This window comes from Typopeltis vanoorti, chromosome 5 (assembly GCF_054136105.1).
Source record: "Typopeltis vanoorti isolate ZY-2024b chromosome 5, IOZ_Tvanoo_1.0, whole genome shotgun sequence".
Taxonomy (NCBI): Eukaryota; Metazoa; Arthropoda; class Arachnida; order Uropygi; family Thelyphonidae; genus Typopeltis; species Typopeltis vanoorti.
The window spans coordinates 171,327,419-171,340,129 of record NC_143553.1 but is presented as its reverse complement, the minus strand read 5'-3'; the positions used below and the strand labels follow the sequence as shown (position 1 = coordinate 171,340,129).

The window sequence follows — 12,711 nt, the reverse complement described above, 5'->3', positions numbered from 1 at the left end:
AGAAACAGCATTTCAGCTCGGCAATCGTCAGCTTACCTTTGTCGTCAAGTGATCTTTAGTTTTATTGTTATTATTATTATGCAAAACCTCCAAAGACCAAAGACCCATTGAGGGTGGGCACCTACTCTACAACTTTCTGCCTCCACAACTCACAATCCACCAACTACATGAACTGCAACTACCATCATCTACATCAACGCCATCTACTGCCCACCATCACAACTAGTATTTTCACAGCCAATCACAAACATCCATGCCCACAGCAGGATTCGAATCCACAGCCTTTTGGCTGGAGAGCGGATACACTAACCACATGGCCAACCAGGTTGGCAAAAAATCAGCTAAAGCCTTTTATTCCTTTATAGGGAGTATGCAGGGCTGTTTTAGTCCCATCCATCTTTTGGAGAACGAGCGAGCAATTCTAATCAGAGATAGCTGGCCCAAGACTATCAATAAATTAAGCAGCCTGCAGTGAAGAGATGGCTCAACAAGTGCTGCCATCTCGTGGTCCCTAACTTTAACATAATATTTTTTTCTTTTTAATGTCTGAAATAGTGTGAATTCTATGGTTGAATTTCTTGAGTTTACAGGACGAAATACCAGAGTTTCCAGGAGAAAAAACCCGCTTGCTGTGCCAGAAATTGACTAACTCGGTCAAAAAAAGCTTAGAAAAAGTTCCTCTAGTCAGTGATTAGAATCAAACTTTGATGCTCTTTCTTTGGGTGGTTTAGCACTGAGGAGCTTTCAATGAGCTACCCAGGATCATAATACTGCAATAATCGTATGTATGTCTTCCTAGTTGCACTATTTCTGTAAAATATTTTGTTAATTAAATAAATGTCAGCACCATGGTTAAATAATGTTAATTATTTAAACTTAACTTTGACTTAACTTTACTTTTTCTAACTTCACTAGGTTAGGCCTATCAAGGTTAATCTTACTGTGACCAATTTCTGCTCCCCCCCACTAATAAATAAACTTTGTATTGGGTTGTTGCAAATGAAATGGCTGATTTTAAGGACGATTGAAAAAGAAGAGAATAAAAAGAAGAAGAATACCTGTTTAATCAAAGTAATCTCCAGCAGCATCAATGCATTGTTGCCAACGTGTGGCAAGGTCATTTATACCACCTTTGTAAAAATCAGTGTCTCTGGAAGTGATGAAGTCCTCCACTGCCAGATAAATTGATGCATCGTTGGCAAAGCATTTCTTGGACAAAAAATGGTAATCTGTTGGGGAAATGTCAAGAGAGACTGAGGATGAGGCACAATTTTGTATCCCAAATTGTTGATTTGCTGTAGGGTTGACACTGCCATATGTAGTCGGGCGTTATCCTGAAGCAATAGGACTCCATGTCTATTCACAAGTGCTGGTTGCTTAAGGCACAATTTGTAACGGATTTGCCGCATATCTGTACAACATCGAGCTGCATTTATCATTTCACCTCGTGGAAGGAATGAGTAGTGAATAACACCAGCAGAACACCACCATACAGTAAACATCTTCATTGGATGTAGAGGTGCCTTTGGAGTCCTTCCTGGCGCGTCTTTCATTCCCAACCACTGCGACGAATGTGTGTGATTGTCGTAGAATATCCACTTCTCATCCACAGTCACAATTTGTTGCAGGAACCTTTCTTTACTTCTTAAGAGAGAAGAGCACACTTCCAAACGGCGTGCTTTGTTTTCATCAGTGAGTTCGTGAGGCACCCACTTGTCGAGCTTCCTTACTTTTCCTATTATTGCCAAGTGCTGTGAAACAGTTGAGAAGTGTACATTTAGTGTCTGGGCGATCTCTCGTACAGTTTGTTGTGGATCTGATTTGATTAAATCCTTTAATTCATTCGAATCAATGGAGGAAGGACGATGGCCATGGGATTCGTTTTGTAGCCTCAAATCTCCTGAGCAAAATTTTGCAAACCAATGGCGAGTGGATCTCTCATTAGTTCTTCCTCCACCGAATGCTTTATTGATGTTTTTTTTTAATGCAGCCACTGCAGAATTTCACAATTTGAACACGTATAGCAACCTTCATTGACTGGGTTCCATGATTGACTTGATGTCGGTAGTATTCAATGTTTAATGCTCGTTGAACAAAAAAAATACTACAATTGCATCATCCACGTGTGACGCTGTCACATGACAAAAAATTTGCATATACCTCAGCACTTGCTTTCTTGAGCAACCAGTAGAAAGCTGACAGTTATTCAATGACCATTTCATTTGCAACAACCCAATATTATAAGTAAATTTAACGTGTGCAATTCCCTAGCCTCATACAAATCAAATTAGAAAATTTATTTTATTTATCGACTGCACCATTTAATTTGGGTAAATTCTGTTAGAAAGTTAGGGTGAGGAAAAACAGGAATTAATCACTAAATATGTCAAAAATTTTCTATATGCAAGTCGTGACTATTCTCAATAAGCTTGCAGGTTCACATTTTTTGGAGATAGTGCATTAGCCAAAAGAACAGATTAGGTAGTTACAAAACCTTTATTTTACTAGACAGGAAGTACATTTACACTAGAGAGATTTTGTAGTTATCACACTTAACTCTTTTTTAAACAGGTAATACAATCTGTAAGACAAAACTCCCAATTATGGGGAAACTCATTAAACATAAGCTATGTACATACTTCCACGTGCATAAACAGATTAAATAAAATCCTTCCCTCAAATACTGACATAAATATTGCCTGTGTTAAATTATGAATGAAGATATTTATAATTAATAATACTTCATAATTAACAAGACATAAGCAGGATTTATTTAAATTTATTTTGTTAGTCTCTTGCTTATAAAATATTATTCATGTAATTCCTTTTAAGTTTTATTAGTTAATTTTATTTATGTGATTTTAAAAAATATTATAGATATGAAAAGGCTCTGTACTAAAGTGTCAATTATTTTATTTACTTTATTCCTTTAATAATAATATTAGAAACTGTAATGTATGTAATTTTAATATATCCAGAAGATTCTTTGTGATATCATTTGATTGGTTGTTATGGGAAAACATGCAAATTTCTCTTAGCACGTGTTGAAGTGTGAACTACTATATACGAAGGGAAAAACAAGTTTGATGTGAGCCTAACCGGTGAGAACCAGTTATTGGCGGGAAAAAGGAAGGAGTGGATACAAAAAATGAAAGAAAAGATAGAATCGAATAGGGAGTATAGAGAACGGTAGCTGGAGACTGGAGGGGAATTCTGACATGCCGAAAATGGAATTTAAAGGACCGAGAATCGCTTGGTATTTTAACTTACCTTTTTTCTGAGTTGGATTTATACCAAAACTTCCTAACACCTAACAGTGGAATAATGCAGGAAATAGGATAATACGTATAAAAAAAAAAAGAAGAAGAAATAGGTGGATAATTTAAACCAAGTGCATAAAGGTTATATTCTCCCGAGTCTATAAATCAGTCGCGGAAATGGAAGATTCTTTTAAGTTTGTGTTACTACAAAGTAAAAGTCAGCAAGGACTTTAAAAATTGTTGTTCGATCTCCTTAAGATGCAATGAAGCTATATTCTGGTAAGATATACTATATATTAGTGAGAAGTATAGTATAGGTAATCTAATAGGTAAAGTATAGTATAGGTAATTTAACGAAAATTAATTCCGCCGAAAGTAAATTGTTCCTAGTTGTTGCATTCAATGGGTCAAGATTTAATATGCGATGTGCTAAGACTTTTCCCTCTTCAAATGATAAATGCTATGTTATTGAATTAAGCATTCATTAACTGAATGAGAATACTGTGAAGCCTATTTGATGTAATTTAGAAATCTCGAACTTACATGAACTAAAATTGATTAACCGAGCCTAGAGAATTCCAAATGAATGTCTGAATGTTCATGAGTTATATTCTTCTGAATATCTTGAACTGATTTGATATTTAAAAATGTTTTGAAATGTAACCTTAATCAGAGTAGAGTTATGATATAAGTTCTTTGTAATAAGAAGGATAAGATCTGTTAAATATAATCCTTAATTATAAAGTTTAAGCTCAGCTGAGTAGTATACTAGCGACTTAATGAGTGCTTTATATTCATTCAATAATAATTTTGTTTGAATTGAATCTTGTATTTGCCTGATTGTTTTATTGCACTGCTCATTAAAATAATTCGAATCTCAGCGGAAACCCTTTGTAGTAAGAATAAAAAACCTCGGCCTAAAATCATCTTATGATAACCTAATACAGTTGAAGGTTGATTTATCTAAATTGCTCTTGCAATTCAGAATATGGAGTGGTGCAGTATAATATACATTTTCTTCATATTCGATTGATATATCAGCCTACAACTAGTTAAATACTAAAGAGAGAGAGAGAATTGTAAGACGATAAAACGTGATTTAGAAGAGGTTACGATCCTGACTATATATCATTTCTCAATAGTACAGCTCCCTACACTAAACTAAGTGAACATTCACAGTCTTATCAGACAAGTTCTCTAATAATATTCTGACAAAACTTTGTGACTTAGTTACCGCCTTATATACACACCTTTTCTTGTAGGCATTCATGAACCCGAGATACATTTTCTAACTAATTACAAAAATACTGCCGACTTATATATTCACCATAAACAAAGAGTCCAATACACAGCATATTTCTTCAGGACTTTAGCATCTTCTTTTCATAAACTTCCTGGCTGCTTGGACATCATAGGCGTTTGCTAGTAGGTCTTTTCCTCCGTTGGACATTCAATATGGAATCAGCTGTGATTACTGCTGGGCTTGCGTGTAACTGTTGAAGAAATCGGTCTACCGTGATCTGGAGACGAAGCTCCTACAGCGTTCGATGGGAGAAAAGCCTTGGCGACGAGTGAAAGGAAAAGCCCCAGATATTGACCAGAACCAAAAACCACAACGACAATAGGAAGAAAAAGCCTTGAGCCAAGGACCACAATCTCCTTTTATGCAAAATTGTCACCCTTTGTTCTCTATTGCTGTCTTTTTGGGATTAGCCTTTAGTGATGAGGTCAATTCTGCCAGATCGGTCAACAACAGTTAACCTTGCAACCTTTGGTTGGTGTTTCGCCATCGCTAATCTGGTTTAATCCCTACTTACAGCTTTACATATAGTCAATGTACATGGACTATTAGTGACACTTTATTTAGCACATTATATTTTTTTCATTACACTTTAAATAATACTAAATACTGAAAAAATAAAAATGTGGAAAATCAGTTGCAAAAAATAAGCACAGCAAAATTGTTCCACAAGAGATTTTACATTTCTACTGGTCTACCATTGCTGTCCATTTTGCACTCCACTTTCACTTCTCATTAATCATTCATGAAGGACTGATCGTTAATCTCAAGTCTTGTAAATTACTTTTAATTTTTTCTTGCAATATGGAGAAATGGTCAAGTTGCAGTGCTAATTCTAAACTCAAAGATCACGTGATTCCAAAGTGATAAAAGGACAAGCAATAATGAAACTGTTTTCTAAAATAAAATGACCAAAGGCTTCTGTTTGGCGATACAAAATTATATAAGTGGATATTACATCCAGCATTATTTCAAAGCTGAATTAGAAACTATGAAAGTTTTGTAAACATAAGTTGACCAGAGAGCTTATGGGAATACACTCACCAGCATTCACGAGTTGCTTTAGCGCAAACCACTTAGAAAACATAGGCACTGCCAAAGCGTCTATATATTCACATTCTATTAGTCCATTTTGATAGGTTTCGCTGGCCTGACAGCTGTTTCGAACTGGTTGGTTCTCCTCAGAGACCAGGCAGAAACCTTAAGAGAGCAAAAACTCTCGTTTAGTACTAAGGATCTTGAAATGTCAGAGAAGTGTATTTTTTGTAAGCAAACTCTCAGTTGGTACAAAAAAGTATTTGCTAAAATAAAGAGCCAAAAGGTTTTCTTTTTGTATATTGAAATATCATGTTGTACCATCATTTGAAATTTTGGGAAATATATAAACAAACAATAAAATGTATTATAAGAATATAATAAATATATATATATATATATAAAAATATAATACATAAAATATACAAAAATATTTTGGGAAAATTTGGAGAAAAGAGCAAAGATAATAATAATGCTATATACCTGTTAGATTTCTGCTCAAGATATGGACTGGTTATTACTAACACAATGTTCCAACATAAAAATGTGCACAAATTCACATAGAGAGAAGAGGCAAGGAACAAGAAAAGTCTCATTGACTATATTATTGTAGATAGTGATGTATTCCCAATGGTGCAGGACACCAGAGTGTACAGAGGAAATGAAATTGGAAGTGATCACCATTTAGTCTTGAGCAGGATAAAGAATTTCATATTGAAAAGAAGAACATGCAAGAAAGTTTTAAAGAGAATAAAAGCTGAGCAGCTCTCGGATGTGAACTGTAGACTAAAATACACAAATATTTTTCAAGAAAAAATGAAAGACTTTGAGAAGAAGAACCAAACCTTGGATATTCAGTGGCAAGCCCTGAAGAAAACCCTGACTGATTCAGCCAGATAGGTATGTGGTGAGATTGTCTGCAAAGGATAGAAAAAGCAGAACTCGATGGTGGACACAGGAAGTTAAAGAAAAGAAGAAAGCATATCAAACCTTCCTGGCAAATAAGTCAGCTTGTGCTCTTAGAGAATACAGAGACAAATGTAAGAAAGCTAAATACTATGTACAACTGGCTAAACAAAAGTCATGAGAGGACTTTGGTAAGAACATAGAAAATAAATATCAAGAAGGTGTTAAGATATTCTGGAGGTAGTTGAAGAAGCTCAGAAAGAGGAAAGAGTGCTGTAAAAGGAATTACAGATGATAAAGTTGACATGAAAACAGGAGAAAAAAAAGATATCCTTGATGTATGAAGTAATTACTTCGGAAAATTGCTAAATGAAACAAGCAGTGATGACAGCACAGTGGTAAAAAACACTCACCAGGCATGCAGTCAGGAATATACATCCATACTTGAAGTAGAAAAAGCCATCAAAAGCCTGAAATGTGGAAAGGCAGCAGTAGTAGATGATATTCGACCAGATATGCTCAAGTATGGAGGTATAAAAGTCTTACAGTGGCTGCACTGCATAGCTCAGAATGCCTTGACAGAAGGACGAATTCCAGATGATTGGAGCAGAGCTCTCATAGTACCAATATATAAAAAGGGAAATAAAACTGAATGTGAGAATTATAGACGTATTTCTCTACTGAGTGTTTCTGGTAAGATATATGCAAGTATACTTGAGAAACGGTTGAGAAGGATTGTGGAAGAGAAGCTTGGTGAAGAACAAGTGATTCAAGTCAAATAGAGGTTGTCAGGATCAGATTTTCACTTTATGACAGATCTGTATTTAAGTTTTGTATATCTGGAAAAGGCATATGACAAGGTGCCAAGACAAAAGTTATTCAAAAGTACAGTTATATGGTGTTAATGGGGTCAAGCAATACTTAGTCTTTATTTGAGTTGTAAGTCAGCAGTTAGAATTCAGGGAAGTACAGGAAGGTGGTTCAATGTTAAATCTGGTGTCAGACAAGGATGTACATTATCCCCTCTGTTATTCATTATCTATATGGATCACATTATGAAGGAAAGTGGTATTAAACTTGATATAAAAATTGGAGATGTTAATCTCAGCTCTTTGTGTAGATGTTATACTTCTAAATAAATCTGCTACAAGTTTGCAATTTTCCCTGACTAAATTGAATAACTGTTGTAATAGATATGGTATGAAGGGCAGCAATAACAAGACAAAGACAATGAAAATAGGCAGAATAGTTGAAAATATCAACTGCATTGTGAATGAAGAACCTATAGAACAAGTAAAACATTTCAGTTACTTAGGCACAATTTTTAGTGAAGATTATTATTATTATGGGCAACTCCAAGGAGTCCTTAGACTCATCGAGGGAGACCCCTAAACATCATGTCAAAAACAACTATTCAACATCCACACAGTATCTATCATACTTTGCCTTGAACTCATTCACAGTCATGGCACCCACAACAGACTCGGGCAGCTTATTCCACTAATTCACCTCTCCAAGTAAAAAACCTAGTTCTAACACTCTTGGTAACCATACTCTTGCCCAGTTTCCAAAGATGATAAATTAAATATGGAAATAGACAACAGAATCAACAAAGCTGGTATGGTAGGAAGTCAATTGAATAAATTTATATGGAATAAGAGAGAAACTAGCCAAAACACTAAATTAACTGAAGACAGTGTTCAAACCAATTTTAATTTATGGATCTCAGAACTGGGTTAGAAGTAAACCACTCGACCAAAGACTAGAGACCGCAGATATGAGAGACCTGAGAAAGATTAGGGGCAAGAACAGATGGCATGAATGGCAATATCATATTAAAAACAAGGATATTAGGAAAGAACTAGATATTGTCAGCATCCAGGAATGCATTAGCAGAGCTAATCTCAGGTGGCATGGTCAATTAAACAGAATGGGCGAGGAAAGAATTGCAAAACAAGTGTTCTCTGCCAGGTTGGCAGGAAAAAGACCTAGAGGAAGACCAAGATATAGGTGGATTGATACAGTAAAAATTGCCTTAGAAGACAGATAACAGACTGATTTGGAGAAAAATTGTGAATAGGAAGTTAGTAATGATGTAAATTTTTCATGTAGTACTATCCTATCCTGTACATCCCTTGAGGGTATATATCAGGAATTTGATGATGATGAGCTTTGAAATAATGCTGGATCTAATATCCGCTTTACTTATATACACCCATAGCCAAGAACAGAGAAAGATGGAAAGAGATGGAGGAGGCCTTTGTCCAGCAGCAGACTGAAAACAGCTGAAAAGAAGACGATATATAACACTGTAATAAATGAACATAAAAAGCAAAACATGTGAGATTTTTACAAACTTACCCCTTTTCACTATCTATATCTGGTAGAATCTTCTCCTGAGAACTACCAACAGCTAAGATACAAGCCTAAGAAGGGGGGGGGGGGAAACAAATATATATATATATATGTGTGTGTTAAGAATACCAAGCAATTTATTATACCCAAGGTAAAATACTTTCTACATATATATATATATATATATTACATGAAAAATAATAAATACAAAATATAATAAATACATTGACTACACTGCCAATGCTTAATCTCATGTAATTTGTTTGCCAAGTGCTTCCTGCCATGAGTATTGCCAATGTGCAATTAACTTTGATTTTATAACCTCTCTGTAGTGGGTATAAGGGACCATTAAACAGTAGGTTGAAGCTGTATATGCGATGTCATTTTCCTTAATTCCAATGTGGCAGGGAATCCAACATAACCAAACATTAAAATTAAGGGTCTTTATTTTGTACAAAAGCACTGGATTGGATTACACAGTGGAGAGGAGATAGCTTGTAAAGAACTCCATGAGTCTGTATAAATTATAAACTTTTGATAGGAGTTTTCTTTGGTATGCACAAGTGTGAGCTGAATGACATGCAACTCTGCTGTATAGTTACTGCAATCGATTGGGATCTGGTTGGAGAATGTAATGTTAAGAAACACAGCAGCACAGCCAAAGCAATCTCTGATTTTGAACCATCAGTATAGATAGGCAAGAAATCAGAGTGGGCCGCTCTGTATTGAACCTTGCATTGAAACAAATGAAGACAGACAGATGAGGGGTGTATGAGACTTCTGCAGCTGATGAAGTGAGAGGTTGCAGGATGGGGTACAAGCCTGCCATGTAGGAATGCTATTTTGTTTAGTGCAAGTAATGTTGTAAACACTCATGCCAATAACTTCCATAGCTCTCTTTCATTTGCATGCCAAAACAAAAAATAGAAGTATGATGTGTGTGTGTGTGATATAGGACCTCCCAACATAGAGAAAAGAGTCTAGTCCATGTAGAATGATCTGGGACTTTATTTTTAGGCATAATTAAGAGACAAATGTTGTCATCTAAGTGATAGAGGGGGGAGGAGAGTCATTTGATTCACCATAAAGGCTTTGAATAGGTTGATGTGCAAAACACATCGGGTAGCTAATCAGATACCCGATGTGTTTTCAGCTAATCAGATCAAGTCCAACCATCGGAGCATGCTCTCCCTAGCAGAAGTGTAAACCTCAGACCCATAATCAAGCTTTGAACATAGAAATGTACGATAAATGTGGAGCAACGAACATCAATCAGCACCCCGATTCAATAAACAGAGTGTGGAGGATGTTAATTTTTTTTTTTTTTGCATTTATCCCGAAGATGACGCATGTGTGTAAAGAAAGTGAGCTTTCTATCAAAGATGAGTCCCAGAAACCTGGCCTCTGGAACTACTAAAATACTAGCTTATCCCTTTCTTAAATCAGAATTGGGGTGGAGAGTGTGTTTCTGTCAGAAGTGCACATAGATATTTTTTTTCAGCAGATAACCTGAACCCATGACAAAGAGCCCATGAAGAGACACAATCAATACCTTGTTGAAGTTATCTTTCAATGATTCACATATTGCAGGAGTGACAGTAAATTGTGAGATCATCAACATAAAGAGAATTGCCTGCTGTAGGAGGAAGCTGTTTGTTAACTGAGTTCACTTTAATAGCAAAAAGAAGTCACACTTAAGACAGCCTTGAGGAACTCCCTCTTCTTGATGATATAGCCGAGATACCCTGCTACCCACGACTTGGAACACATGGCTGGAGAGAAAGGTTTTTAATAAAAACAGGAATGTATCTTCAAGACCAAGGATTAAACAAGTCCTTTAATATACCATATCTCCAGGCTGTGTAAGCTTTTTCCAAGTTGAAGAACAATGAAACCACATGTTCTCATTTCAGGAAAGTCGTATGTTTCCAAATGGATTGAATGATTCAAGGTTGACCAGTGTCTACAATAACCAAACTGTGTGTGAGAAAGAAGTTTGTTGCTTTCTGAGTACCAGAAGTTGTGTTTACCATTTTTTCCAAGACCTTACAAAGAGAACTAGTCAGAGCAATGGGACGATAATTGTTGGTATGGGATTGGATCCTTGCCTGGTTTAGGGATAGCAATGACAATTGACTTATGCCAGGATTCCAGAAATTCTTCCTATGTAAATATTCTGTTGTATAGTAAGAGGAGATCCATAAAAGATGATGGGAGGTGTTTTATCATCTCATAATGGATGTCATTAGGGTCAATTGCAATACGGTGAGATAGTAAAAGGGCTCTTTTTAGTTACTTCTCAAAATGGTCTGTATAACTCAATTCTCTTGGTACAAAAGTTTAGCTGCTGTTTCTCTTGCTGCTCCTTCAATATTAAAAATTCACAGATATGAGGCTGTTGCTGAGATTCTGGCAAAGTTTTCATCCGATGTGTCTGCAATAGCTTTGGGATCAGCAATAATACATCCATTATGTTCCAAGGTAGATAACTGATATGTTATATATCTACCTTTCATCTTCCTGATTTTATCCTAGATAGTTTTGCACTGGTTGTTTGATTAATCGATGATGTAAATTGGATCGAGGATTGTTTTCGATTCTGATGTCTCACATGACATGCTTTGGCACAAGAATGTTTAAATGCTATTAAGTTTGTTGTGGTAGGATATCTACAAAATATACCCCATGTTCTACCTTGTTCTCTTTTGGCTGATTGGTACTTTTGGTTCCACCAAAGCTTTAGACAGGTGAAAATCAGGATGATGTTTTTGGAACTGCTGCACTGACAATACAATCTGTTACATGCTTTACTGCTTCAAAAGATGGGAAAATGTATTCCAGTCAGCCTGGTCCATTTTCCACATAGGCATCTGGGTAGGAGGACATGGATCCTGTGAAGACATAGTGCTGATAAGAGGAAAATGATTGCTTCCATATATGTTTTCATCAACATCCCATATGAGCAGTGAAAAAATGGCTGGGGAACACATTGTAAGACTGATTGCCGAATAAGAGCAGACAGACATGTGGAAGAAGGTATTTGCTCTGTTAGTAAATAAATGAGAGGTCATGGTTGTCAAATACTGACTCAATGATATGACCTCGTCTATTTGTGTTGGCACTATCCCATAGAGTGTTATGTCCATTAAGAGTTGCCCATTAGGAGTATGGACTGAGGCAGTTGCATTATGAGATTGTCCGCGCAGTTAGCCTTGTGGTTGTGTGCTTCGCAACCATATGACTGGGAAAGGAGTGTCCCAGGTTCGATTCCAGCCAAAGACGTGAGGAATTAGAGGATCTTCCTCAGCCATAGTCAAGTTAGCCGGTCTTGGGCGCGAGCACTAGGGTTTTTTCTGCCAGTTTATCTGGCATTTTTCATCCCGCAAACAGGCAAACCGGCCTCGTGAACACACATGGATCTACAGCCTTAACATACTTAACCCTCCATGAGGGGGCTCAACTCGCCCCAAATTTCCTCCCTTTTCCCCCCCCATCCCTATTGGAAATAGGGATGGGGGGGAAAAAGGGAGGAAACTCCATACGAATGAAATAAAATAAAAAATTATGAGATTATCAAGTTCCATTTCATTTAGTTCAGAACCTGGTGGTAAACATATTGAGCATGCTGTGATTAGATACCCCAACAAATAGGCAAATTGCTACCACTTCCAGAGCAGTATTAAGCTGAACACGATGGAATGGAGTATGACTACCCATGAGAATAGCTACTCCACCATGTGCAGGGCCATCTCCAGTTCTGTCCTTGTGTACAATAGTAATATTCCTGATGGTAGGATCCTCACTTTGTTTCAAATAAGTATCCTACAACAGAAACAAAAAGGTTTCTGTTTCTGC

At 36.5% G+C, this 12,711-nt stretch overlaps 1 protein-coding gene across 3 annotated transcripts in view; it reads right to left on the bottom strand.

Annotated features, from left to right (window-relative positions):
* muc (dihydrolipoamide S-acetyltransferase muc) overlaps positions 1 to 12,711 on the bottom strand; it is a 277,556-nt gene that overhangs the window by 39,009 nt on the left and 225,836 nt on the right. For all 3 annotated transcript variants that reach the window (XM_090392923.1, XM_090392924.1, XM_090392925.1), the window contains exon 11: positions 8,863 to 8,927. In XM_090392923.1, the coding sequence (XP_090249049.1) occupies positions 8,863 to 8,927 (65 nt within the window). The remainder of the gene's footprint in view (positions 1 to 8,862; positions 8,928 to 12,711) is intronic.